The sequence below is a fragment of the Osmia lignaria genome, chromosome 12 (assembly GCF_051020975.1).
Source record: "Osmia lignaria lignaria isolate PbOS001 chromosome 12, iyOsmLign1, whole genome shotgun sequence".
NCBI classification, from domain to species: domain Eukaryota; kingdom Metazoa; phylum Arthropoda; class Insecta; order Hymenoptera; family Megachilidae; genus Osmia; species Osmia lignaria.
Genome location: NC_135043.1, coordinates 6921764 through 6947252, shown reverse-complemented (window position 1 = coordinate 6947252; position 25489 = coordinate 6921764). Strand labels below are relative to the sequence as shown.

General features: G+C 38.4%; 5 protein-coding genes across 10 annotated transcripts in view; 2 read left to right on the top strand and 3 right to left on the bottom strand.

The window, feature by feature from the left end:
• LOC117603082 (uncharacterized) overlaps positions 1 to 5668 on the bottom strand; it is a 56267-nt gene extending 50599 nt beyond the window's left edge. For both annotated transcript variants that reach the window (XM_034321841.2, XM_034321840.2), the window contains exon 1: positions 3678 to 5668. The gene's annotated coding sequence lies outside the window, so the exon portion shown is untranslated. The remainder of the gene's footprint in view (positions 1 to 3677) is intronic.
• Positions 5669 to 5845: 177 nt separating this feature from the next.
• LOC117603086 (uncharacterized) lies at positions 5846 to 8728 on the bottom strand. The gene is made up of 4 exons (XM_034321847.2): positions 8370 to 8728; positions 7169 to 7465; positions 6470 to 6809; positions 5846 to 6325 (listed from the first exon to the last, which is right to left on the bottom strand). Exons 1-4 carry the CDS (start codon positions 8413 to 8415, stop codon positions 6082 to 6084), a joined length of 927 nt encoding a protein of 308 aa, XP_034177738.1. The 5' UTR covers positions 8416 to 8728; the 3' UTR covers positions 5846 to 6081.
• Positions 8729 to 9437: 709 nt separating this feature from the next.
• LOC117603084 (uncharacterized) lies at positions 9438 to 12249 on the bottom strand. 3 transcript variants are annotated; one of them, XR_004581133.2, is made up of 6 exons: positions 11847 to 12249; positions 11486 to 11732; positions 11030 to 11365; positions 10520 to 10940; positions 9729 to 10298; positions 9438 to 9646 (listed from the first exon to the last, which is right to left on the bottom strand). XR_004581133.2 is itself a non-coding variant. In XM_034321845.2 (4 exons), exons 1-4 carry the CDS (start codon positions 11664 to 11666, stop codon positions 9902 to 9904), a joined length of 1335 nt encoding a protein of 444 aa, XP_034177736.1. In that variant the 5' UTR covers positions 11667 to 12249; the 3' UTR covers positions 9719 to 9901. The 3 variants fall into 3 exon arrangements, 1 of the variants encoding a protein (XP_034177736.1); XR_004581134.2 differs by having other exon boundaries at positions 11486 to 12249; XM_034321845.2 differs by lacking the exon at positions 9438 to 9646 and having other exon boundaries at positions 9719 to 10298; positions 11486 to 12249.
• Positions 12250 to 17212: 4963 nt separating this feature from the next.
• Positions 17213 to 20169, top strand: Task7 (TWIK-related acid-sensitive K[+] channel 7). Its single transcript, XM_034321846.2, has 5 exons — positions 17213 to 17638; positions 17817 to 17972; positions 18143 to 18486; positions 18556 to 18674; positions 18789 to 20169. The coding sequence occupies exons 1-5, from the start codon at positions 17512 to 17514 to the stop codon at positions 19051 to 19053; spliced, it is 1011 nt and encodes a 336-aa protein (XP_034177737.1). The 5' UTR covers positions 17213 to 17511; the 3' UTR covers positions 19054 to 20169.
• A 154-nt stretch (positions 20170 to 20323) lies between these two features.
• LOC117603083 (potassium/sodium hyperpolarization-activated cyclic nucleotide-gated channel 1) lies at positions 20324 to 24104 on the top strand. 3 transcript variants are annotated; one of them, XM_034321842.2, is made up of 9 exons: positions 20324 to 21032; positions 21122 to 21216; positions 21293 to 21541; positions 21670 to 22150; positions 22227 to 22361; positions 22432 to 22624; positions 22690 to 22881; positions 22943 to 23166; positions 23752 to 24104. In XM_034321842.2, the coding sequence occupies exons 3-9, from the start codon at positions 21312 to 21314 to the stop codon at positions 24031 to 24033; spliced, it is 1737 nt and encodes a 578-aa protein (XP_034177733.1). In that variant the 5' UTR covers positions 20324 to 21032; positions 21122 to 21216; positions 21293 to 21311; the 3' UTR covers positions 24034 to 24104. The 3 variants fall into 3 exon arrangements, with proteins under 3 accessions (XP_034177733.1, XP_034177734.1, XP_076547450.1); XM_034321843.2 differs by having other exon boundaries at positions 20324 to 21216; positions 21670 to 21891; positions 21964 to 22150; XM_076691335.1 differs by having other exon boundaries at positions 20324 to 21216.
• The last annotated feature ends 1385 nt before the right edge of the window (positions 24105 to 25489 follow it).

The window sequence follows — 25489 nt, the reverse complement described above, 5'->3', positions numbered from 1 at the left end:
AACATTACTTGATGACAGAAAATCAACTATGTTTTTGAAATAGCAAAATGTGATTATTATCTTTGAGAGTAATAATCGATGAAACAAGATTTCTAGAAATCGAAGCTTCATGAAGCTTCCAACTTTAAGTAATACCAAAGTCTTAATTCGTTTTTCACATCCGTTTAAGACATTTTGAAGCTGGACTTATGCTAAAAGTAGTTCAGAAACTACTTTGAAAGTGTAGTTAGAAAACGGTTAAGAGAAATTGTAGTGAAAATTTTGCAATCATCTTAAAGCAACTTTTCAATCATTATTCATATCGTTCTGGCTCTAAATTAAAAAAAACAAACTTATCATATTCTTGAAAAATTTAAAAACATGTTATGAACTACTTTACAATTTCAACAAATTAAAGTTTAGTAGTTCTACGTTCGTTCCATTTAGTCTAATTAAGTACATTGCCTTTATTCAAATTAAAAAACGCATAAATAGCGATTAAGAAAAATTATTCTCTAAGTATTTTTTGTTTCAACGATGAAGTTTTATATCCAGAGGATGAAAATACCCCTTAAAATTGAGGACGAATAATAAAATATTAATTCTTTTAGTCCTAAATTCATAATAATATTTCAATAGAGTGGAAGGTATTAGGAAGAACAACAAACTCTCGCAGATAAAATCGTTTTCGAATAAAATCAACATTTTCACCTCGTATAGCCGTTTTACTGTTAAATTATTCAATGATATCCTCTTCGCATCCCAAACAAGAGGAAAACACATTAGCATAAAGGGTCATCATTTCGATAATTTATTGCGAGAGCTATAGCCTACTTGTAACATTACCAATTAAAATGTGCATTACAAACATGATAATTCTTTCAACAAAAACATTTAATATGGAAGAATTATTTATTAAATACTCTCGAATAAATCTCGCCGTTTAAACGAAATTCCAATAATCCCAATTGAAAATTACTGAAACGTTTTGCAATTTATTTTCATTCTGATCGATTGGAGCGATCCTTCCAAAAATCTCCCACGTCTAAATTATTTCCCGACACTCGATCGATCCCGTTGATCTTTAATTCACAGCTCGTCGTACATTCGACAAGATCGCATTAATATTAACGAACATCCACACGGTCGAGGGAAGAGGATAAAACGAATTGCGCGATGATGTAATTCCGGCAGAAGATTTCTGGACCCACACCGAAGGGAAGATTTCATTGAATATTTTAAGTGTCGCCCTTAAGGTCGTTTAATTATTAAACACCATGAATGTAACGAGACAGGGACGCGCGATCAATATTACCAGGTTGTTGCATATTAAAAGAACAATTTCGAAACATCAAAAGTCTCGATACGATTTCATGACATAAAAGTATCACGAAACAATGTTAACCCGATATCAATTTGAAGCTTAAAGTTTGACGAAATTGACTATATACACGTTTCATGAATACTTTTAATACGAAATGGCTGGTTGCCAATTGTAGAAGGGAATGACCGATTTTGAAATATATCGAGTCAGACACAATTCGATGTACAAATGAAGTTACTCTAAATTGGTATTATTTTATGGTAATTTTATGTTACTTTTCGATATTGCAAAATTCACGATTCGACGAGAGAAGATAGGGGAGAAATAAGAAGAAATGGAAAGGGATAAATAACAATAAGATACAAGGGGAAAGGGGTTGAAAAGGCTGAAAAGGGGAAAGATCCTCGAGGAATATCCTTTAAAATCGGATTCTCCTGACTCGATACCGCGTTCCAATATTTGCATTTATCAGCTCGAGCGCCGATAGAATTGCATAGAAGTCACCAATTTACAGGGGAAATGTCGAATGGATTATTGAATTTTATTTTACCGAACGCAATACGCGGTCGCTGGAAACGCGTGTATATCTTTTTTCCTACGGTAGAAGTGACTTCTGTTTCGACGTTCTTTAAAGGTAACTTAAGCTGAAGGCTATCGGATCTCGAGAAAACGAACTAAAGGTAATGGTGGAAAAAGGATCTAGTGGAAAATAAGAGTTAATGTTTTTGCTGTAGCTTTATATGTGCGACAGTTACAAATCGATTACTAATATCTTGTAAATAATTATCCCGCTTCAAAAAACTAATAAAGCCATTCATGATTTACTCCTAATTCGAATAGCAATTACGCGAGTGGAGATTGACTGAAATTCTTTTACTAACTTCAATCGTGATTGCAGAGCGTTGATCAATCGAGTTTTTCTGCTAGACTAAAAATTTTTTATCGATTTCATTAAATTATTGTAAACCATACTTGCTTTAATTCTCGCGAGAACAACAATCAAATGTGCCACTATAACTAAATTGAATCTGTTACACGAAACGAAAATAATACGATAGATGCGTTTAACGATTTTCAAATGTTCTAATGTGAAATTATGTAAAATCATTGTATGTTTAATATATAGGAAACGTTATATCGATGTTTCGGATACAAAAGGGTGCGGTCGAGTAGGTGCTATAAGTAGCAAAGGGATGGTATTTCATGAAAACTAGGTCGAAAGTTTGAAGTAAAAGTTTTCGCAAACGAGGTTGTATTTTTAACGAAATCTGCATTGGAAATTTTATGAAGCTGTGTAGATTTCACTCAGCTCGTACTTCTGGAACGACACTGGCGGTTAAAGGTACGTACGGATAACAGTCTAGGATTATACCGAATCATTCACGCTCGACGATAACGACATGTTTTGAAGTGGATTTCGAAAACGATATTGACCGAGGTATGACTAGACGTGATTTGACCGTACTGTAACCTCTAGTAGCTTTATTCAACAGACATAGCGTTTGCATGTATACAAGCGTGTCCACAGGACTTTCATCAGACTCCAGAAATACGATGAAATATATTTATCTGAAACCTGTCCAAAGCTATTCATATTGGGTCAACGATCGATTCGTTGAAATCGGATTTGTTATCCAGTTACTTTCACCCATGAAATAAAATACGGTAAGTGTCTACAATTAGGGAAAAGAGGTAAGTTCTATGTATTCTTGCCCCCCAAATCTAAAACTGTTGATAAAATTTGAGGGTCGCTTGTATTTACTAATTGTAAGATATTGTGGTAAATATTGACATAAAATCATTATTTTTAAAAATCACTTTGTGGGGTAGACAATACTTTTAAAGCGCGTCACTAATCTAAATTGGTTTGGTTAGATTATCAGAAAAATATAATTAACCCGCGGCAAAAATTTGACCAGTCAGCAATAGTTCTAATTCCTGTTTTGTATTTATTTACCGTCACATCAATCTCTAAGCGGGGTTATTAGTGACACAAATTCGCAATTAATAGAAGAAATTGATATTTAAATAATCTTTGATCCACTGTATCCTTAATGATTCATACTTATAGGATAATTTATTCACTGATATCTCGACTATTTTGTTGCCTAAAATTATAGAATCACGTGCTTCTTCGTCCTTAATTAATCACATTTTCGATGTCAGTGAAATTCATAAACGAAGATAGGTATTAAAATTATTCACTTGCTGTAAAATTAACTTAAATGAAATATCAGTCGAGTAAGGATAAACTTTTCCAAAATAAAAAATGTTTTATTTTCATTTCAACCAATTTATGAATTTCACTTTCTAACTAAATAATTCCGGTGTGAATGATCGCTTTATCGAATTAAAGAGAGTTCAAAGGACTCACCGTTCGTTGAACGGGAACGTCGCGTCGTCCAAGGACACCGGTGATTCCAACCCCAAGGAATGTCCAGATGGAAGGCCATGGAAGAAGATGAACGACAGAAAACCTCCCTCTGTGTCACGATGTTGTATCAGGTTCGTAGGTCACGAGCAAAAATTCCGATTCATCGGTGGATAAACGTGTACAATGTGACGAGTCGCGACGCCGCGTGCCGACTGAAGCCACTGCTCTTCCTACGGGAGGCACGACGCCGAGAAGTGGGGGAAAACGAGTCGGCTGTAACCTGCGCGCCAGTAACCCCCACTCCGCGCCGCCTGCCCTTACTCCTCGCCAGGCGCAGTCAACCCCTATTTCCCCCTACTGGCGCGAACGTAAAGCCACGTGGTGCGCAATCGTCGTCCGGTCGACGCTCGGCGTCGTCTGACGTTCGAACAGTACCATCGAAATGCATTCTTCTCCTTACATTTCAGATGCATTGAAACCTCGAGGTAGCTGTGAATGAATAGTATAATAATAGCGTACCACGCGGTAGCGTTATCAGCTAATCAGGGCAGAGTAATTAAAAATGTTCGTTTTTTGAATCGTGTTGAAACGATTCATTTAAGAAGAATCACTAGCATCGACGAAGACAATGAAAACAAATTTTCCTTTGAAAAAATAAAATGTACATAGGAAAACGACACAAAGGAAGAACTATGGGTGCACATGTTGGGCTACTGGATATTTCGTCCAACAATGTGACAATGTTGATGACTTTTCAGGGTGCAGCTTGAAAAGCGACTCGGTCGCATTGGACGCCGTCGAAGCGGGAAACGTCGTTGCGCCCTTCGTCGACGGTGCAACCGACGATCGATCGGTGCACCACGTTCCACGTGCAACGAGGATAAAACAACCGAGCGAATCCTTTGGCGAACAGAGACACAGCGCTGGAACACCACCCTACTGGTGTGAGAGAGAGGGTGGTTAAAGGGTGGAGAAAAGGACCCGGTCGTAAATTTTGGGGCTGGGTTCACGGGCTGGTGAAGGTCAAGTGCTTGGCCATGGTTGCAGCCGTCGTTGGTTCGAAACTACTCGACCAATACCGGACCCGTTCTCCAGCAGATCGCATGGTACTTGTGTAATTTAGTAAATGGTTTCTGCTTGAACAACCAACTGGATTATTTGTGTACACAGGAAAGTTTGTACGAACTTTTGAAATAAACTTGTTCCTCGGGGATTGTCTTGTGAAATTTTGTTAGACCGCGAAGAGAATGTGAATGGGCATTTCTTTCGTGTTTAAACACGTTGGAAGGATGGGATATAGAAATCTGAGTTGATTTGTAATAGTAACAGCCTCTCGATGAATAAAGTTTCAAAAGAGAATAAAGTAAAGATCGATGAATAAAGTTTCAAAAAATATACAAATTATCCCAATCTTCCATTATATGTACGAAGATGAAAAAATAAATAAAATTGTATGGAAGGAATTTATATAAGATCAAAATAAATGATGAAAAATCAGAGTACATAAAACCACCCTCATTTTACCTTTACACTCCCTATTCGTAACACTTCCCCCATTCACGGATTACCTATAAAACCACACTGAATAATGAAGCAAAACATCGAAAAAGAAAGAGCACCGAACAAAGTACGAATATAAAGATAAACCTCCACCCTTACGAACCCTTGTTGTTTCAATCCAATTAAGGTTCACGAGACAACACCCCTTGGGACACGATTTCCGCATACGAATAGGGAACGAATCGTGTCATTGTCCCTTAATATATCCCGGTATCGTCGATTTTTTCGTGACCCGGCAGAGAAGGGTTGGGAAATAAGGGGAAAACATCTGTCAGAGAGTGTGTGATTTGGATGATGGCCAATTTCATTTTGACCAAAGGTTCAAGTCCGTTTCTTATGGTGTTTCCAATGGATTATGAAGTCGCTGCCCGTCCCTTTTAATGGAAGACTTTTAATAATTCGTCCTGATTGCATGTTTTCTTTTTAATTATTGCATAATAGATTGAAAAGGAAAATTAGACTCCTTTTATATAGGACAGGTTGCTGGAACTGTAGATGCTCGATGATTGAATTCACGAAGGTGTAATATGTTGGGTACCTGAAAATTATAATGCACTTATTAGAATTAAAAATAACTAACATTTCACGATGCTATTGTTTCATTGACCAGAAAACATGTATGGGTTAATGTACATTTATATAAACCACGACCACAAAAATAGATTGATAAACGTTCATACGTGAACTCGAAAACTGTAAAATGGATCAAAATGTTATAGGACATTTCAAAATATTAAAGGACATCTCGTGTCACGTTGTTTTCCAATTTTTCTCGCAGCAAAAAATTATCCTCGCCTGTTTCGATTAATCTAAAATTCGTTCGTTTAACGACCCGTTTTCACGACTACGATTTAGTTGTGTCGTCTCTCTTCTTTTCCTCTTCATCGTCGGTTTCGTCTTCGTCGACGGACAGATCCGAGCCCTCTTCATCATCCCTCTTACTCGCTACTTTTTCCCTGTCAGACTGATTTACTCGATCATTTTCGTCGCCTCTGTTTGCATTTTCCGTTGCGTTCCTCTTCTCCGGTTGATTTTTGTACTCGTACTCCTCGTTCTCGACTTCGATCACCTCGTCCGCGTTTCCAGATCTAAAATGTTATTAATTGTTCGAAGGATTTACTATCCTCGATATTCAATTCTGTTTGAAAATTCGTAATATTCAAGCAATCTGTAACTACATTTAACGATACAATTTGCACAAGATTTTCGCAACATCGGTTTAATAAAATTACCCGCTGCGTCTCCTTCCACGTCGAGACCTCCTTCGGGATCTCCTCCTTCTTCTTCTGGATCCACTTCTCGATCTTCTTCGCCTTTTACGTCCTCTTCTTCGCCGACCTCTCCTAGCATCCTGTACCTCGTAGTCCTCGAATCTGATCGGGGTTTGACGGACTCCTTTCCCTCTGGCTTGGGAAACCGGGCTACCCGACTTCTTTGCTTCGTAATTAACATCGTTCATTAAATCCGAGGAAACGCGCAAAACCTTGTACGCAGCGTCTTTAGGGATCAGATAACCGGATTCTACACCGAAATCGAGTGCTTTCTGGATATATCTCTTCATTTTCTTAATTCCTGAAACCGAGGGGAGAGAACAATTGACCTGTAATTAGGACGAATTCGTGGGTCAATCAGTTTCGAGGAATCATCAATTTAAATTTCATTTAAATTAAAATTTTTATTTTTATCATTTTATCCTTTCGATGCACACGACAGATATTACTGTGAAATAAATTTTCACAGTAAATTTTCATGGCTTTCATAATGATAATCCAGCATCAGTTTATCGCTATTATATAAAGTAACAAATGAATAGCATCAACCATTGTTATTTTACTGCCTTGTGATCTCATTAAAGGATCACAATTATTACCAACAAATTTATATTAAATTACTTCTTTAGAAAACAGAAAATTCAAAGGGTATGGGCCAACCTTCTCCTCCATTGGATTTGTGCATGCAAGAGGACAAAGTCTGGTCCCTGGTGGTCGGGCGACGTTTCACGCGACGTAGCTTGGAATTTCTCGACGAATCTTTCCGTTTGTTGGCCATGTTCTTGGTGTTCCGAGAATCCAGGGAATCCAAAACTTCTCTGCGGCGTTTCTGTCGCTTGCAAAAGCTGCACTTCCCTCCGTAATTCTCTGACGCCTTTTCTCCGCCCTGTTTGCCGTCATCCAGGTTGAGATACTTGTAAACCAGCTCGGAGATGCTCGGTTTACGACGACGCACCTCTGAAACGCGAACAATTTTAATACAATCGAATGGAACGTATAGTTCACGTAACTTTCCGTCGAAACGACCTACCATTTAAGAATTTCTTTCTCTAATTCACGCCGCCGTTTAACGCGAAACCGTGTGGGTGGTGAACGAATTTAGAATGATTGTTCCGACAGAGCGCGGAGACTTTTCCATTTGCTAAAGAGCCGGTAAACGAGCGAGGAAAGGAACGAATAATGGATAGTTCTTGTGGAGATTTTCAGCGCGATAAATAAGTTATGTTTTATTTATTTTTATCAATGAAACTATTGAAAAGCAGCGGATAGAATAGAAAATGTTGAATTGTGGGTGTTACCTATAACCGGGGCAAAAAGAAAAAGAAAAAGTCGATGCAAAAAAATATCCAGCCGACGAATAACAGTTTTTATAACGTTTATTGACATTCTAAAAGTCGGTCACCGATGTTTCGTCGATGAAAGCACAGACACGAGCTTTTCATTCGCGGTGAATGAAAGTTTGCAACTTAATTGTAACGGCATCGGGACGATTAAATTAACCGTGTTCCGCGTTTGCACAGATTAAACTGACCATCGTTTCGTTGAAACAAACGTTTAAAGGATCGCTTTCCCGTTCTACAGTCGTCTCGTGGAATTTTCATTATCGGAACTTGATTGAAGTTTAATTAGTTTCGGATGGTCTGAGAATTTTTTTAATCGTACCGTTCTAATTTCTGTCTAGAATTAAATTCGTTAATTATTTCTTACAACGAAATAAGAAGTTATCGCAATTATTTTTTCCACGAACAAAAATGAAGGTTCTTGTAAAATTTTATAAACGAGAGATTCATTTGAAAATTTGTTAAATATATGAAAAATTAACGTGTTTCTCGAGATTCTCTTTCGAAATGATCACACTCACTCTTGTGATTGCTTCGCGTTTGAGGACGTCTCTTTACGGGGGCCATTTTGTGCTTACTGTTGAATCCAATGGTCCTTCAGACGTCGGTGCCGTTTGCCGAAGGAAGCTGCTAGTTGAATCCGGATATCTGGATATTTTCTGTTCGGTCGTGGCGCGAAATTTTGTCTACGTATTTCCGGGACATTGATGAAAAGAAGAGAGGCACGACCGGGTGTGCCAGACCGTCGGTCTTTCCTTCCTGTTTTCTTTTCAACGAAACAACAGAGCTGCGTCTCCTGGAAACTCGTTCTCCTATTTTCTTTTCTTTCCTTTCGACGTCTACCATCGATTAGGGTTTTACTTTCATCAATGTGTCACGTGAGGGTTGTACCAACTGAATTGTACTGAAAAAGTATATTCGAACATATTCAGAGCGTTAATTGAAACATTGAATTTTTTTCAAAATAACAAATTAACGAGCTAGCATAAAATTTTTATATTTCACCTATTATTATCCAAGTGAAAGATAAAAATCCTTTTATTTTCCTTTCGACAATATTATACGAGGATCGTATAGACGATGAAGGAAATATTCCACGGTTTAAGGGTGGCACTTAAATCTTCGGGGTCGTCATATCACCGACTGAGCCTGCTGCCATTGTAACCATCGGATCTATTTTCCGTCTGTTGACCTTTCACGGTACTTTTCGTGTGCACGTACACACGCGCGTAAGGGAATTCATGGCGACGATTTCCGACTCTGGAAGCCGATAGAGACGATCACGGGGTCAGGCGGATGGCGGAGAGGGCGATGAGGTCAGACACGACGATCCCGGATCGTCGACATCGACTTAAATGACTGAGGAGACGTTGACTTTCGCCTTGTACCACTTGGAAGATTTTCCTGTTGATTTATAACCAAGGGCGGTTCATACCTTTTCTTATGATTTCATAGAGGGTTTTGATAAGAAGATTTAGGAGATCTAAAAGTAGATGATACTTGCTGAGCTGAGTGGAAAATTCTTTGGAATCATATTTCCACATTTCTCTTTTAATATTATTATGTTTATCTGATATTTGTCAAATAGAACATTAAAAGAGTTCTACCGCGAATTGTAAAATTGTCGTTGCTAAGAGTATCATTGATTCCATGATTCCTGGAAACATAACTGGGATACAAATTTTCAGAAATTGTCGACTTTATTAGTTTTAGAAACGTCCTTGTCAACCTGAAGGCTGTTGAAGACATAGCCTTTCGATGAAGGGATTCTCAAGTCCTTCGAGTAAATTTACACCACCTTCAATTTAATTCATAGAAACGATCAGTAACAATTTCTAAGTAATAATTCTTTGAATGAAATTTATATATAAAAAATATACCTTATCCTTCTCAGTCTATCCTCGTCTTTCATTTTCTCCAAATAACTTTATTACAAAATCAAATCAACAAATTTGTGTATCTAACAATTCTAAATTCGTCGAAAATTCATGGTATTGTCCAAAATGTGACAAATATTTCATTAAAAAACAAAAATGGTACAGGAAATGGTCGATCAATTTATGTTTCTCAGAGCATTGTCTTCGTTGCTGGGCGTTTCTAAAGGTTCTTCAACTTCTTTGCCAGGATTTCCTGGCAATACATCGTTATCCCGTGGGACATCCTCTCGACTGGATTCCGATCCTCGCCTCTCCGTCGTTGTCCTCTCGTTGACTTCGGTTTCAATGAACTTTACGCTGTCATTGTCCTCGTTGCTGGACCCTCGACGTTCCTTCTTGCGATTCTCCTTCTCGTTGTTTCTCGTCGACGGGGATCTTCTGTTTTGATCGCTACGACTTCGTCTCCTTTCCGTTACCTCGTTTTTGTGTTTGCTTCTCGTTTTCTCCACGCTCTTCACTTTCTCGCGAGGTTCCTTCGATGAAAGGGAAAGAGTCGTGTGCGTCACCTTACCTCTGAAATATGTGAATCATAGAAGGGACGGCACGTTTTATTACAGCCAATAAAACGGGGAGATCATTGCTCTTTTATTTGCTTTCGCCTGGAATTGTTTAACCTTAGAACGACGGACCATGGAGAGAGCTCGAATTTTAATTTAATTTAATTTCATATCTTTTCATATCTTTTCATATTTTAAATTTTACACTGTTCTGTTCGATCGATCGATGTTACTTACCTTTTCTTCGTAATCGCGTTGTTCTTTTTCTTCAATGGTTTATTTCGAACAGACTCCACAGGCTTCTTCTTCGGGGTGGCTTTCACGGTATCCACTTTCGATTCCGGATTCTTCGAGGTAGATCTCTTTTTCCTCTTTTTGAGAGGTGCCATTGGCGATGGTGTGGGCTCACGATGTCGTTTCCGTTTCGTATTCCACGGTGGTGTTTCCTTGCGATGCTCCTTACGATCGGTAAACGGCTCCTCCTCGCCCCTTCGTGTCCTTCGACGTCTTCTGCGTGATTCTGAGTCGCTTCGTCGGCTTTCTACTAACGTCGGAGACACGTGGAGCACCTGTCCTTGCCGGTCAGCCGGGATCAGGTAACCAGATTTCATGCCAAACGAAAGTGCCTTACGAATATACTTCTTCGCCTGTCGTTTACCTAGAAAAATTAGCAAATCTTATCTTCGAAAACTTGAATTAAAAAATTGAGATTAATTAATTTTAACGAGTATAAATAAATTCGTATACCTTCCTCGATACCAGCTTTGATATAACTATTGATAACCTGGACGAGAGATTTCTTTTTCAGAAGCGCCCTGGTGTTATCGATCGTATTTACGAGAGTAATCGGTTCAACGGAGATATTCGATACGCTACTGTTCCAGGATACGCTGCCCTCCGAGCTATTCGTAGCGTCCATTACCCTCGACGTGTTCTCTGTAGACGTTGCTCCAGATTTCGTGTACTTGGACCCATCGACCGATATCGTGCTTTCATGAAGGGGCAAGCTATCGTACGAGGATTCTCTAAGACTTTCATATTTCCGTACTCTACCTTGGGGTATCCTTTCATCCTCTCCTCTACCTAAAATAACCCAACATATTTGTACATCGACAAATCCTTAACATTTCATGTTCGATCATCAAATTTTTATAAAAAGAGAAAAAAAAGTAATTTTCTCTAAATGTAAGATACAAATGATACCTTGGTTATGTTTCGTGGCGTTCAGCAATCTATACACCATTTCCGGTACATTGATAGTCTGACGGACTTGCGTTCGACGCGAAACGGCTATCGGTTTACGTTGCCGTCCATGGACATAACGCGGTTCTATTACTAGTTTCTTGCCCAGCCAGTTTCTCGTCCCTTTCTTCGATGGTGCCATTATTAGGTAATGGGATTTCCTTCCCGTGTAGAATTTCACGTCGAAACAACGAAATCGCGATCGGTGCTGAGAAACACCGCTCAACTTTTAATGTACCACGCGAAGTAATTACACCATCGTGCTTTTCGATTGATCGAAAGATAGTTGCTTTTATTTTATTTATCATGTATATGTAATTACTTTGTCATTGACGTGGCGTCATTGAAAGCATTCCTTCTTATCCGTTTGAAGACCGTATGTCGATCATAATTCTTCGTCGCACACGCTCGGTTGTCTCTTCCTCGTTTCTCATTAAACTTTTCCAGGGAGCTTTGTCGAACAGGTGTTGCGAAAGTTTCCAGGGTGGCGCCACACAGCCGGTCGCCGTCGATTTATTGCACTTTGATCGTCGTTCCAGCCTGTTTTCGTTTCACGACTGACCCGTGTATCGATCGTGGTTGAAACGACGTGATTCCATGAGAAAAACTTTCGAGCGTCCTTGACTTTGCGGAAACCACCGTCAATTTTCTCTTCTTTTCGCCTGGGTGACAAACGACGAGAGCCACGTGAATGACTCGCTCGCAGGATTATCGCGGATTTCCGGTTCGTTCGAACGGTTCCAGCTGGTCGATAGAAATGCGAACTCCTTTCATTCTTGTCTAAAGGATTGATACGCTTCATTTTGATCATTTTCTTTCGTTTTAAGCACAGAATTTTAACTTGCGATATAAAATTTCTTATATCGCAAGATAGGGTTTTTAAATTTTTGTAAATCCTTTTATCAAGATTCCACTCTTTGAGTTTAACCCTCGAACGACGGACCATGGGGAGAGTCCGTGTTTTAATTTAATTTTGTACGATTTGTAAGTCTGGATTACGATTCAGTATAGTAAGCATAAAATAACTTCTGGAAACAGACTTTTCATTTTTTAGTCTTTATCAACCCTTTGCCATTTTGTCCTACTTTGAATCGTCCAAGATGTCGTAAAGATATCGAAGTTCCCGAAGACGAGGATTTTTCAACTATCGTTGTCGAAACAACGAGATCCTCGTCCTTGAATCTACTTTCGTTTATGTCAGACATTTCGTAGCCGAACGATTCGAGTAGTGGTCGTTCGAGACGTAATCGAGCGTCCTGAAGGACAGGTGGCGATACAGGGACGAAGGTTAGCCGTGACCGGGCGACGAAAGCAATGTCCCGTGGTAATGTCTTCCTCTGTTCTTCGAGGAACTCGTAAACGCGAGGATGCGACCAAACAACGACGACCCGAGACGAGAGTGTACGAGAATTCCCAAGGGAGACTTTCTTTGCCGAGGACATTTGGTAAGGTTACGTTTCTTTCTGCTCTAAGGACGATGTTTGCGTCTGGAAAGTTGTAAAAATAGGTCACCCGTCGAAGAATCGATCCCGGTTACATCTTCTTTTTTCCTCTGTTTCTTCGTTGAAATCATATCTACCCTTCGCAGGTATCGCCAACAATTCGTCGGACTCCCCTTTTTTTTATCATAGACATCATTTTATACTTTATTCTTATCGTAGTAATTAATATTGCGAAGGTCCTTTTAATTTAAACGAATTATCAACCATCAAAGGCTTACTAATTGCTCTTCGGTCAATAACCAGCGACATCAGAAAGTTTATTAATACATGTCCTGTTGGAGTATTAACACGTTGACTGACCTGTTCTCAGGCAATCGACCCCGCGAATTCATTTTTAATCAGATAATTACAGAGAAAGGAAAAAAGAGGGCTTCAAGTCCGTTTATGTTTTACTAATAAGGGGAAAAGTAGATCGAATGATCAGTCTGAATAATTAAGTGATAATGTCTTATCATTTGTCACGTTTGAATTATAAAGTGTGTCACGAATAAAATGAAAAGAATTTAGGAAGAAATCTGTAGATACGTAGTGTATTTCCTTAAATTTATGATCCAGAACACGTCAGTCTTTCCTCCGTTCGTTTGGGATCGAGAAGATGATACCTATATGATACTATTGAATTATTCCCGAGGAATATCATCTCACGGTTTCCTCCGGCCAATAAAGCTATCGGTTCGAGACGGTTTTCTCCTAGACGAGCGTACAGGTGGATCGAAGAGTAATTGAACTTGACTCTGGGTCCATGTATCGAGGTGCTGTCCTTGAATCTTGAAGCGAGTTCGTGCAATAAATCAGCGTGGCTTGATAAAGTGCAGCGGCCGTGAATTATACGCGAAGACATCAATTTCTCACGTGCATCGCGTACAAGAACGCCGTACTAGAAAATTTAAAGCTTTGTTAGTCCATCGAAATTTTTTCAAATAAAGAGAAGGAGACGACAGTGGTCGAAATCAGAAGGGAAAACAAGGTTGAACGATGAGTTTTAATATTCAACCTGATTAAATTCGTTAAAATTCGGTCCCGAATCTCGTCGGAGCAGAGAAAAGTGAATGTAATGACAAGAGCTGGGACGTCGTTAACCAGCGATTGCAATTACAGCCTACCGTTTAATTACGCGGTGGATGCTTGTAAGCGTTGCGGAGTCGCGCAACATTTTACCTCGCTACGTGCACGACGGAATGAAATCGTAAACCGACGCTTAAATTACAACAGTATGATTGTAGTTTTGTCAACGGTTGCTTCTTGATTAGCCGTTGCAGCTGTTTAGGTAAATTACATTTAATGTATTCGCTGTTTGCTGAAACAAGAAACCGCGGAAAATTCCGAATGAACTTTCATCAACTTTCGTGTTTAATTAGTACCCGAAATTCTTAGAGAAAATATTCTAACTCTATGTTCGATGCAACTTTGTTATTTCCTGATTCTGACCATCATATTCTACTTGTCTAACCACATATCCCCCTGTTTCACTTGTCCGACTCTACTTATCTTATTCCACTTGTCTGATTACATACCCGTCTCATTCTACTTGTCTGATCTCAGATCGTCTATATCTCATTTATTTAACTATATATCATTTTAACTTTTATTAGGATGATAATACTGCCGTAAAATTTGCCCTTTTATTTTGATAATAACATATTGGGAAGCAAAAAAAATTCATTAGTTTTCAGCAACGAAAGACTTTCGTACCGAATGTAAAATTAGCTCAATCCCCTACGACTTCCACTTTCATCGAATTTGCAAATTCGTTTCCCGGAAGCTCCGTTTCTCGAATGAAACAAAAGCTTCTGTTGATGCATAACGAATCGAAGAAGTTTTTTTATTATACTTTAGGTTAAAGTTCGACGAGTACTCGTGTTTAGATAAAATCAATCAACTGGAATAGAATTTATAAAAAAGAGATTTCGGACGCTCTCGCAGATTTATTTTAATAATTTTTCAATCACTCGCGTGACTGGTCTCGTTTATCAATCCCGATGAAATCGCGTGCGAGCAGCCAACGGAACGTAAAATCTTGCCGCGTTTTCAGCTGCGAACGCAGAATTTTCAATAACGAACGAGCATTTTTTCGGTGCAAATTTCACGGTTGTCAGCGACGCCCTCGTGTTTAAACATTTTTTAACCTATCGCGTTACTATCGGCTTAAAGTAGAGCAGCTTTTATTGCAGCGATTCAGCTCGGAACTGATTGCGTTACATTAAAAGCTCGCCACGTGGAAAGAGGCTGCAGCTTGGCGAAGCACTTTTTCAATTCTACATTAAATCATTAATCAAGTTAACTACAGTTAGTAATATAATATAAAATATCAAGCAGAAGAAATTAAATTTTTCCCTTTGAACATTACTTTCCTTCTTTAAACATTCTGTTCGAAAATTTGCTTTAAAATTCTACGAATTTTCTCATTTACGATATTATTAATTTCTTGCGACGATTTCTAGAACCATTATCGACATTATCGCTCGCTCGTCCCCCTCATCAAGAAACTTTCCTCCCTTCAGATGATTTCTGTTCGCAAACTTTATTCCACCTCTGTTTTCTTTTTCTTCAACGGCAGCTGCAGCATCCGGCATCGCTCGGTACATTATTAAATTTTTGATTTAACGCCCGCTCGAAAGAAGGCGTTACTTCTTGAACCTTGACATTTTTTCGAATCGCTCGTTTCGAACTTGAATATTTCGTCGCCATTTGAATGAGTGTAATCTGTCTGGAAAGTCACTGTTATCCTTGAACAACGGGAAGTGAGTTTGACGATTTTCAAACGAAACGAACTGCCTTTGAGATTGAACGTTCGTAAATTCGTTTACGTTGCAACGCGGTGCGGCGAGCGTCAACAATTCCGCATCATTGGGACAAGCTGTTCCGCGATTGCTAGCTTTCAGTCAAGAAACTTTCGCTCGGAACATCTTCGAGAAAGTAGTTTACGGACAAATTTCCGGTGTTCGTTCGTTCGGTCCAGTAGAGCAAGACGAAATTTTCTTATTTTTAGTAAATTTTCTTAAAAACGACTTCAGTCACTCTGCTAATTTTTGAAAAATATAATCAACAATTCCTGTTTCATTTTCCTAATAACAGGAACGTTAATGAGCAGGGTAGCAGAGAGACAAGTGACGTACGTTCCAAGTTATTGTATTTAATAATTAATATTCTAAGATTCCTATGCTATTGCTCCATTACCCTACTCAACCCAAATGTGTCTCATTTTGACTAATAACGAAGATGTACATGATCGTATCCGAATAGATGATCCCATTCTACTTGTCTGACCACCAGTTTATTCTTATACTCGTCAGTGTTCATTAATGTCTGATAAATTTCTAATGAGAAGAGGAAACAGTAAATAGGCAATAGGAATGAAAGAGCAGAAATTAGTTGTACAACTTTCGTGAATGTTAGTCAGGCATTTAGTGTTAAGAATATAAGGGAACTTGGTTCAACTAACGATTCAAACATCGTTCAAAGAGAACAATAGCCAGTACCGAGGAACAAATAATTGCATAAGCAGCTACGGGCTATCCTAACTTCTCCGTAAAACTGGAACACTACGGATACACGATAAACTCCGTCAGGGACAGTTTAGAAAGTTACACCTAAACTTTCAAGCGAGTAACAAGTTCCTTGCAAGCTGCACGCGCAGTTCAAAGGGTCAAAGGGCACGTTATCGTCCTATATCAAGCTCTTCGATCGGTAAACTCTAAATTATCTAAAGCTACATTGATTTTCGATTAAACAATTGTGTTATAAAAATGATCAATATTTTTACTCATGATCATCTTAGTTTTGTTAAAATTCTACCTCAATTATTAATTGCAAGGTTTGTATTATCAGTCGTCGTTGTAGAATAGACCAACCACCCAAGGATCTTTTCACCCTCAGGGGGCTGTAAACATCCCTTATCATCTTCGTGTCGCATCCTACTGTACCAACTACGATCGACATTTAATCACAGCGCTTTCGGTGGTGGGAATGAAAATTAAACGGGTTCGTTGTTTCGAACAACGAGATGTTATTAACTGTACAATTTCGTTATCAAGGATAACGTCTCCTTATCAGCGACCAATTCAGGATACGTAAAACTTTTCTCTTACCGATAAGCTAGTCCTGTTCAACCGTGTAAGAACCACTGGCCACGTTTCCATGGCGCTTATCCCGTCGCTGCTACCGGATCAATACTTCCTCATCCGGTTGTGTCGACAAGGGTGAGCGTCGAGCGAGCGTTGGGTGCTGTTTTTCGTGGATCGTGCACACGCGTCCAGACGTTTTCCACGAACGTTACTGTGTCATGTCGTCGATGGATCGATAGCATGTACGAGGAAAGGAAAATGTTGCCGGTACGTCGTGTTCGTCCCGTGTCGAGGGAAGCATGAGTGGTAAACGGCGCGTGTTCGTGCGGCAGAACGCGTAGAAACGTGACCGAACGCTGCGATTTTCGTGGTTTGTCACGCGAACGGCTGACGATTTACGTGGCTGTTGCACTGCGCGAAAATGAAGAGGCAGAATGTCAGGACCCTGTCACTGGTAGTGTGCACCTTCACGTATCTGTTGATCGGAGCGGCTGTGTTCGACGCTTTGGAGTCGAATACCGAGAGGAAACGTTGGGAGTTTCTCTCTGGTGAGTCGTCGAGATAAGCGAATATGAAATCTTGAAGAACACGGAGCATAAATTCTTGTTGTCTCGTCGACGCTTTGTAAACCGTGCAGTTTATTTCTTCAGGGCCGACCGGAATCTCGTATCCATTTATCATGAAAATTTTCCTTTAAAAAGGTGCATCGTTTGCTTTCGTTTTCAGAGGTCCGTCGAAACATGATAAAGAAGTACAATATCACTCAAGAAGACTACAGGATGTTGGAGATTGTTATAATAGAGAATAAACCACACAAAGCGGGTCCTCAGTGGAAATTCGCGGGTGCCTTTTATTTTGCGACGGTTGTGCTCGCTATGATAGGTGAATAATATTTTCTAGATACTTTTTCTACATTGAGGACTGGTAATCACCCTTTAAATAGCGAATTAAATATATCACATGTAATCGATATCAAGCCTTGATATTTAAATAGCTGAATGTATCTTATAACGAAGGTGTTGCAGAAATAAAGTTCCTTATTTTCTTTCCAGGATATGGACACTCGACTCCAGTCACCATAGGAGGCAAAGCATTTTGCATGGCATACGCCATGGTAGGCATTCCCTTGGGTTTGGTGATGTTCCAGAGTATCGGTGAACGTCTAAACAAATTTGCATCGGTGGTGATCAAGCGAGCGAAAACGTATCTACGTTGCCAGAAAACTGAGGCGACGGAAATGAACTTGATGCTTGCTACAGGAATGCTTTCGAGCATAATTATTACAACTGGAGCTGCCGTGTTTTCTCGTTACGAGGGTTGGAGTTATTTCGATAGCTTCTACTATTGCTTCGTCACGCTGACCACCATTGGTTTCGGCGATTACGTTGCTCTTCAAGTATGTACATTCATAGGTATGAGTTTTGGTACGATGTAAATTTTACAATTTTGTTGAATACGTTTGCAGAACGACCATGCACTTTCCAATAAACCTGGATACGTGGCCTTAAGTTTAGTCTTCATCCTATTCGGACTGGCTGTCGTCGCTGCCAGCATAAACTTGCTGGTGCTTCGTTTCATGACAATGTGAGTAAAACTATTCTATCGATGCAACCTAGATCTTAGAACGCTTTATAATCCTCCAACGAAATAATTTAAACCTAAATTTCGAAATAATCTTTGACTTTTCTATCGAAAAAGGAACACGGGAGACGCTCGTCGCGATGAGAGCGAGCTCCAACCAGCTTCCCACCACGTTTTGACCCTCGATGGAGAAGTTGTGGCGGTAAATGGAAAATTATTAGCTGGCCACATGCCGATCGTCCACGACAGCGACGACTGCGTGAGCGTATGTTCGTGTACTTGCCTAGGACCAGCGAGTTCCGAGCTCCTCGACCAAGGATACCAAGGATACAGACCACCTTCGACTTCTGCCAGTATTCGTATGAAACGTGCGTCAGTCTGATGGAAGGAGTTCCGTCGTCGTAGTTTACGTCGTCGACTCTCGAGGACCGACAGCAGAGAGCTACTCGGTATCGACGTGTGAAGAACCGAGTCGAAAGAAGGAAGAAACATTTGTCAAGTTTGATAAACAAAAAGAAAAAGAATGAAATGAAAAGGACTGAAGAGAAAAATATTAAACGAAAATTTGACCAAGTTCCACGATGTTCCATCGGACCGAAGTTCGACATTGTGTTCTTAAATATCTACCTTAAAGCGTTCAACCACAGATTCGTGCTAGTTCGTTCATTTTCGAAGACGTATTTTCAAAGAAAATTGAAGAGAAAGTGACGATTTATAGAGTCGCAGTTCGAACAGATGAATTATAATAATCAGCTCACGTAATGTTACGAGAAAGTAGGTTGTAGAGATAATGGGGGAAAAAAAAGGGGATCGTTTGTAGACGATTTTGTAACGATTTCGTATGTTTCATATCGTTCCATACAACAGTGAATATCGGGCGAATTCCTGTCACAATCGTAGTCGTTGCTCCGTGAATGTTGCATTGATATTCAATCGAGAAATGAGATTGTTTTATTACTTGGAGAATTATTTATCGTCTACCAAATCAGATCTTTCAAATATACTTAAAAGCAAATCCTATTGAAATACAAATTATTTATACTGATAATTCCAAACTCTTAAGCTTCACCTATTTAATAATACAAGCACGACAGAGTTTAGCAAGAATTGGAAAAATTTCATGAATTAACAAAACTGAAATATTGAAATAACAACGAAATTTTGAAGCCATAAGTTAAGTATCCCGTTTCGAGTACTATTCTAAAATAAAGCGATTCTCGTAAGAAAAGGAACAATCTCATTCCACGAAGGTAGAGCTAGCGATGATTGCCGCCTTGTCTCGCTCGAGATCTACGAGATCTCGTGACGATTATTTATACGTATACTCGATTATAAATACGGCAGAATAATACCCTCGCCTGGATAGAGTGATTGTTAAAATATACACGACTCAATGTTTGTACTAGTAGACTAGTAACGATGAAAGTCACCATAACGCAACGTTCAATTTGTGTAATCGTTGATCGACGAAAGAAAAAAAAAAAAAAAATTGATATTAGAGGATAGCTTGGAATTTTGTAGCTACGAAAGTGTTTGTAATTGTGGAAAGATCAGTGTGGTTTGTTTATAGAAAATCATATTGGTCTTTTCTCAACTGAAATTCGAATCGGTACGAATTTTACTCATAACCACGACACGAACGAGCGGTCGTATTTTTTTAAACGATTAGAAAATATATTAAAACAAGAATATCCGGGAAGACTGATAGTTGAAGTTAAATCAACTGGGTAGTTGTTATTTTTTTAATGGACACGATTTTCTAGCCGCGCCCTTTAACCCTCCAACAGGTTGCCTTCAGATTGAACTATGCAAATTGAAAATTAATCATTTGTTTCCTGCAGAGGTTCCTTGAAATTTTAGATTATTTAATTATTCGTAAGAATCCGAAGCATAGACAAATTTTGACATTCTAGAAATTCATAGAGACATTTTAAAAAATTCAATTAGAACTAAATTCCAGGTATATTAAGGTGTTACATAGTAAACGACCGATTTTGAAATATACATTTTCAACGAAACGTCTGCTCAAGTACTTCGAAGTGCATTAAATATCAACCGTACGAATTGGAGGGTTCAGGTGAATGATAAATTTGATTGTTTGCAACGGAGTCGCTAGTATCGATGCTTCTTTTACGCCCACCGATCTTCTATTTCGTCAATTACGAGAGTTGATTCGAGCGATCGATACACGCACAAACAAGTCACGAGTTCGTTTACCGTAAATCGCTGAGAATTATCAAGGATTGCCATCGGAACACCGTCACACTATGCACGGAGTAAATGATAGCGCGCACTCGTTTGTATACATGTACACCATAGCGCATAGACGTTCATCGTATTGTAATGACGAACCGTGATTGGGTATATTTTTTATCGTCGACAATTTTTTAATAAACGACAGTTCACTATTTTTTCGCTCTATAATCATGCTCCTTCCTATACAATTTCAGCGAACTTCAAAATCATGTACAACTTCAAGTTGTAATTAACGTAAAACCTACAAGTTTCATTAAATATTATAAAGATTGGAAAAATAAAGTTAAAGGTAAGCTAATGAGACGATGTTATAGTAAATACTAATATTGCATAATTTTGATTTTTTGTCTTTAAATAAACTGAAGGAAAAGAGAAAGCTTCGTCATGCGGGAACATATATGTGGTCTACCAAAGACAGAGGTGTCTCGTTTGGCCACTGCGGCTAGCGTGAAGGATCTCGGTTGCAAGGATGTGTGGATGCACATGTTCCAAATTAATGTCCACACTCCAAGAACAAAAATGTTTATGCATAGTTTGGCAGCCGTGTCAGCAGAAAGAAGAAAACATGCCAATCTCAAACACTGGTGGATCATTCATCCATTCAGTTACTGGAGGTATACATTGGTAACATTGGCACAATAGTATCTTCAGGATGTTTTTATACAATGTTTTCTATGAAAAACATCCTAAAAAATATTATTAAACAATTTTATAGTATTCCTCGTATTTGAGGAAATTTCAGGTTCATCTGGGACAGGTTCATGACAGTGGTATTCATGATCTCTTTCTTGACGATTCCATTCTCAGTTTGCTTCGTCATAATGTCCCATGATGAAATTCGATTGGATCAATTTAACATTTTAATCTACACATTTTGTTGGCTAGACATAATTTCTAATTGTATCACTGGATACAATAATAAAGTTAGCATGTGTGTCGAGTTGGAACCATTGAAGATATTCAGGTATAAAAACATTATCTCAATTAATTTCAGTAAAGAAATCATTTATGATTTAACATTTTCATGGTGGTTTAGACAATATTTGCAGGCTAACCTCATACCGGATGTCCTTTCTTCCTTACCATGGGACCACATAACATTACCATGGCGGAAGATTCCAGGACAAAGCTGTTTAAAATCTATCATTCTGTTAAATCTTCTGCCTCTATTGAAGCTTTCGCGGTATAACTATGTTAATATGCAAATCTTCGAACTGTTTACTGTAAGATATTTCACAATTGACAAAATTGTTTCACGTCACCCTTCCAATATTCAGTAATCTCATTTGCTCATTTTAGTATTTCGAAATTATGCATTTTTATTACGAAACATTCAGCACATTGATGCTGGGCTTTTATATGATGTTCTGGTCTTCTTGTCTTTGTTATTTAATACCAGTATTAGAATTACACCTTATTAATTATTCTGCCAATGTAAGTTCATCAATTGCCAAAAGTCTTTCATTGATTTCAACGAATTAATACACTATAATTATACTTGTAGGAATGCAAAGAATGTTGGATGATAGGATTGGACAGTGACACTATACCATTCAGATTTCAATATGCACTTTTCATCGTTGTGGAAAAATTGGCAGCAAGTGGTTATGGAAAATATGTACCAAAAGCAGATGGGCACATGATATTGAGTTGTTTCCTCATGATGATAGGGCGAGTACTAGAATGTTATATCATAGGTGAATCTTTAAAACTTGAAAACTATATTTCTAGTAGCAAACTAGAATATGAAATATTGTTTCAGTGATGTTGGTCCACATAAAAGCTGGCAGAAGGGCGTCGAAATCAAAATTTCAGGAAATAATGAATCAAGTGATTGCTTATACGATTCAGAAGCAATTACCTTCACATATGAAGAATCGTCTTCTTGCCTATTATTATTATCGTTTCAGGAACAGTTACTTTCGCGAAAAATTGATCTTACAAAACCTATCAGGTAAACTATGTCATTTTGAAATATGTATTCAGGATTCAGATAATCTATCGTTATGATTTAGAGCAATTGCGGCAAGAGATCGCGTTACAATCGTGTCACCGCTTAGTCGAAAACGTGGCGATTTTTAAAACTTTACCAAAGAATGTTTTACGATCGATCGTGAGGAATTTGAAGTTTGAACTTTATTTACCGAATGATGTGATCGTGAAAGCTGGTGCACAAGGGGACTGCATGTTCTTTCTCTCTGCTGGAACTGTGGCTGTATTGACACCAACTGGAAAAGAGGTATGATTTCTAAATATATAAAACACATAAATTTGCATGAATAATAAGTTTATAAATATTTGCAACCAAATCATTATCATTAAAAACAAGCGAAAATAGTAAAAGAGCCATTAAAACTATGCTATGTTTGCTTGCTTATAAAAAAGATACAAAGCAAAAAAATTATATAATTCCTACGGCATTAGAAGCGGGAAACTTTCCTCTTTAAAACGACTGTTTTCGTTTTTCGATATGGCTTTTGGTTCCTGAGATATAACAGTGTAAAGTGGACCGTGTTTTGGAGCGCTCAGGTATTGCTGTCTCGCTCGCACCTCCCATTCAGCCGGTCACTGACCTATCACCACTACCGCGCACGTGCGCCGCCCATTGACTACGCGGCGGCGCCATGCTACTATTACTACTACTACGCGTGCGTACGCACGCCAGAAACTAGGTCACGCAGCTGCCATTCATGAATGGGGCTACGGCGCTTACCGTACGGTCTAACTTTAAAGCTCTATATCTCAGGAACTGTTTGAGATATCGATGCAAAACAAAATGCGTTATAAAGAGCACAGTTTCCTCTATGTTTTCAATGATTTATAGATCTGTCACTTGGATGATGGAGCTCATTTTGGAGAGGTAGCGCTTTTGGTTCCTGACCAAAGAAGAGTGGCAAGCGTTATTGCAATTGAAGTATGCGAGGTGTATCGTCTCGAGCGTAAAGATTTTCGAAAATGTATCGCCGTGCACACGGAATTATTCGCGAAAATTGAGAAAATCGCTACAGAGAGAATCGAGAGGGCTGTGATCATTGAAGAACAGCACAAACGGTTCCTCATGCGAAATTCCGCGGAAGGTAATGGACGCAGAACTGGAATTGTTTAATTATAGAAACTTGAGCACCATTTCCAAATATGTATTCAGTAATAATATATCATAGGATATTTAGTTGTTAATTAAATAAACGTTTCCAGGATTTTCAATGCAATGTTAACTGAATATTCACCAAATAATTGTAGATGAATATGCATAATAATTTAATAAATAATTATTATCATTGAACTACTGACTTTTCTTTTGCTAAAATCAAGATTATTGTTTCACGTTGGGATTGTCGCTGACAATAATTGTCTTCGACAGAGAATAATCATGCTGATCGTTTAACCATATATTTAAGGATCTTATATATTATTATTGTCCATACAATGTTTGTATAGTGGCATTCCTTTATGTCTACCTTTATTTTATAATTAGATATATATTATTATTAATCATTACCTAAGATACTTACAGTTACAAGTACACTCACTAAAATCTTTAGCACTGTCGCGATCAGCTATGCACGTACAGATAATACACTGGAGACACGAACAAACTGATTAATTTATTTGTTGTTTCTTTTTTCTTATCGTTTATCTTTCACCTCGTATTTTCTCGCCTTTGGGCGATTCTCCTGTCTTGTAACTATACGCTTAATCCTTCGTCGGTGATTGTAGCGATGATCGTGAACGTCGTCGATCTCTGGAAAAATCTAGATAACAATTCTACTAGTTTATGAATAGAACTTAAAGGATAAAGGAAGTTTCCTATTAACTGTACGCGAGGTGTGTTCCATTTTCTCAAGTTTTACCCTACAGGAACCAAACAGCATCTGAAACTTTGATTCTAATTAAAATATTTAAACACTATACTTCAGATCATAGTAAATTAAAAAGAAAATATTTCTGAAATAATAAAACCAGTTTAAACAATTTGCTACATAAATAAAAAATTTAAGATTAAAACTTGTCATTGTTAAAAATATTTTTCAATCGCAAGGAAGTTAAATTCTGCGCTATTTAATTAATTATTATACTTTTTTCTCTATCATGACCATCTAATTTCTACTACGTTCGTATAAAATATTTTTTTCACCGCAAAAATGGACCGATTCCCGGAAGGTGTTGGCTATTAATCGTCGAATCAACGATCACGACCATTTCTACGAACTTCTACCGAGTCTTTACAAGGAGTTTCGATATGGTACGTCGTAAACGAAACAGCACGTTAACAGTGTTAATTATATACATCTCTAGTGTAACGGTAAGCGATGGCGGGCCATTGTACAGACTTCAAATCACACGGTAGAAATATAAATTATTTACTATAGAATAGAGAGAATCTACTGAACTGACGTTCGTCGTGTACCTTGTTTCCCTTCCACTCTTTCTTTTAATCTTTACGCTGCGGAACTTGATTATACAATTATAATTATTTTATTTAGAAACTATTTTAAAATTTGAAAATGAACAAATCATTGTTCTTCTGAAATTAATATTTTCAAGAACAGTTGAAGAAACGA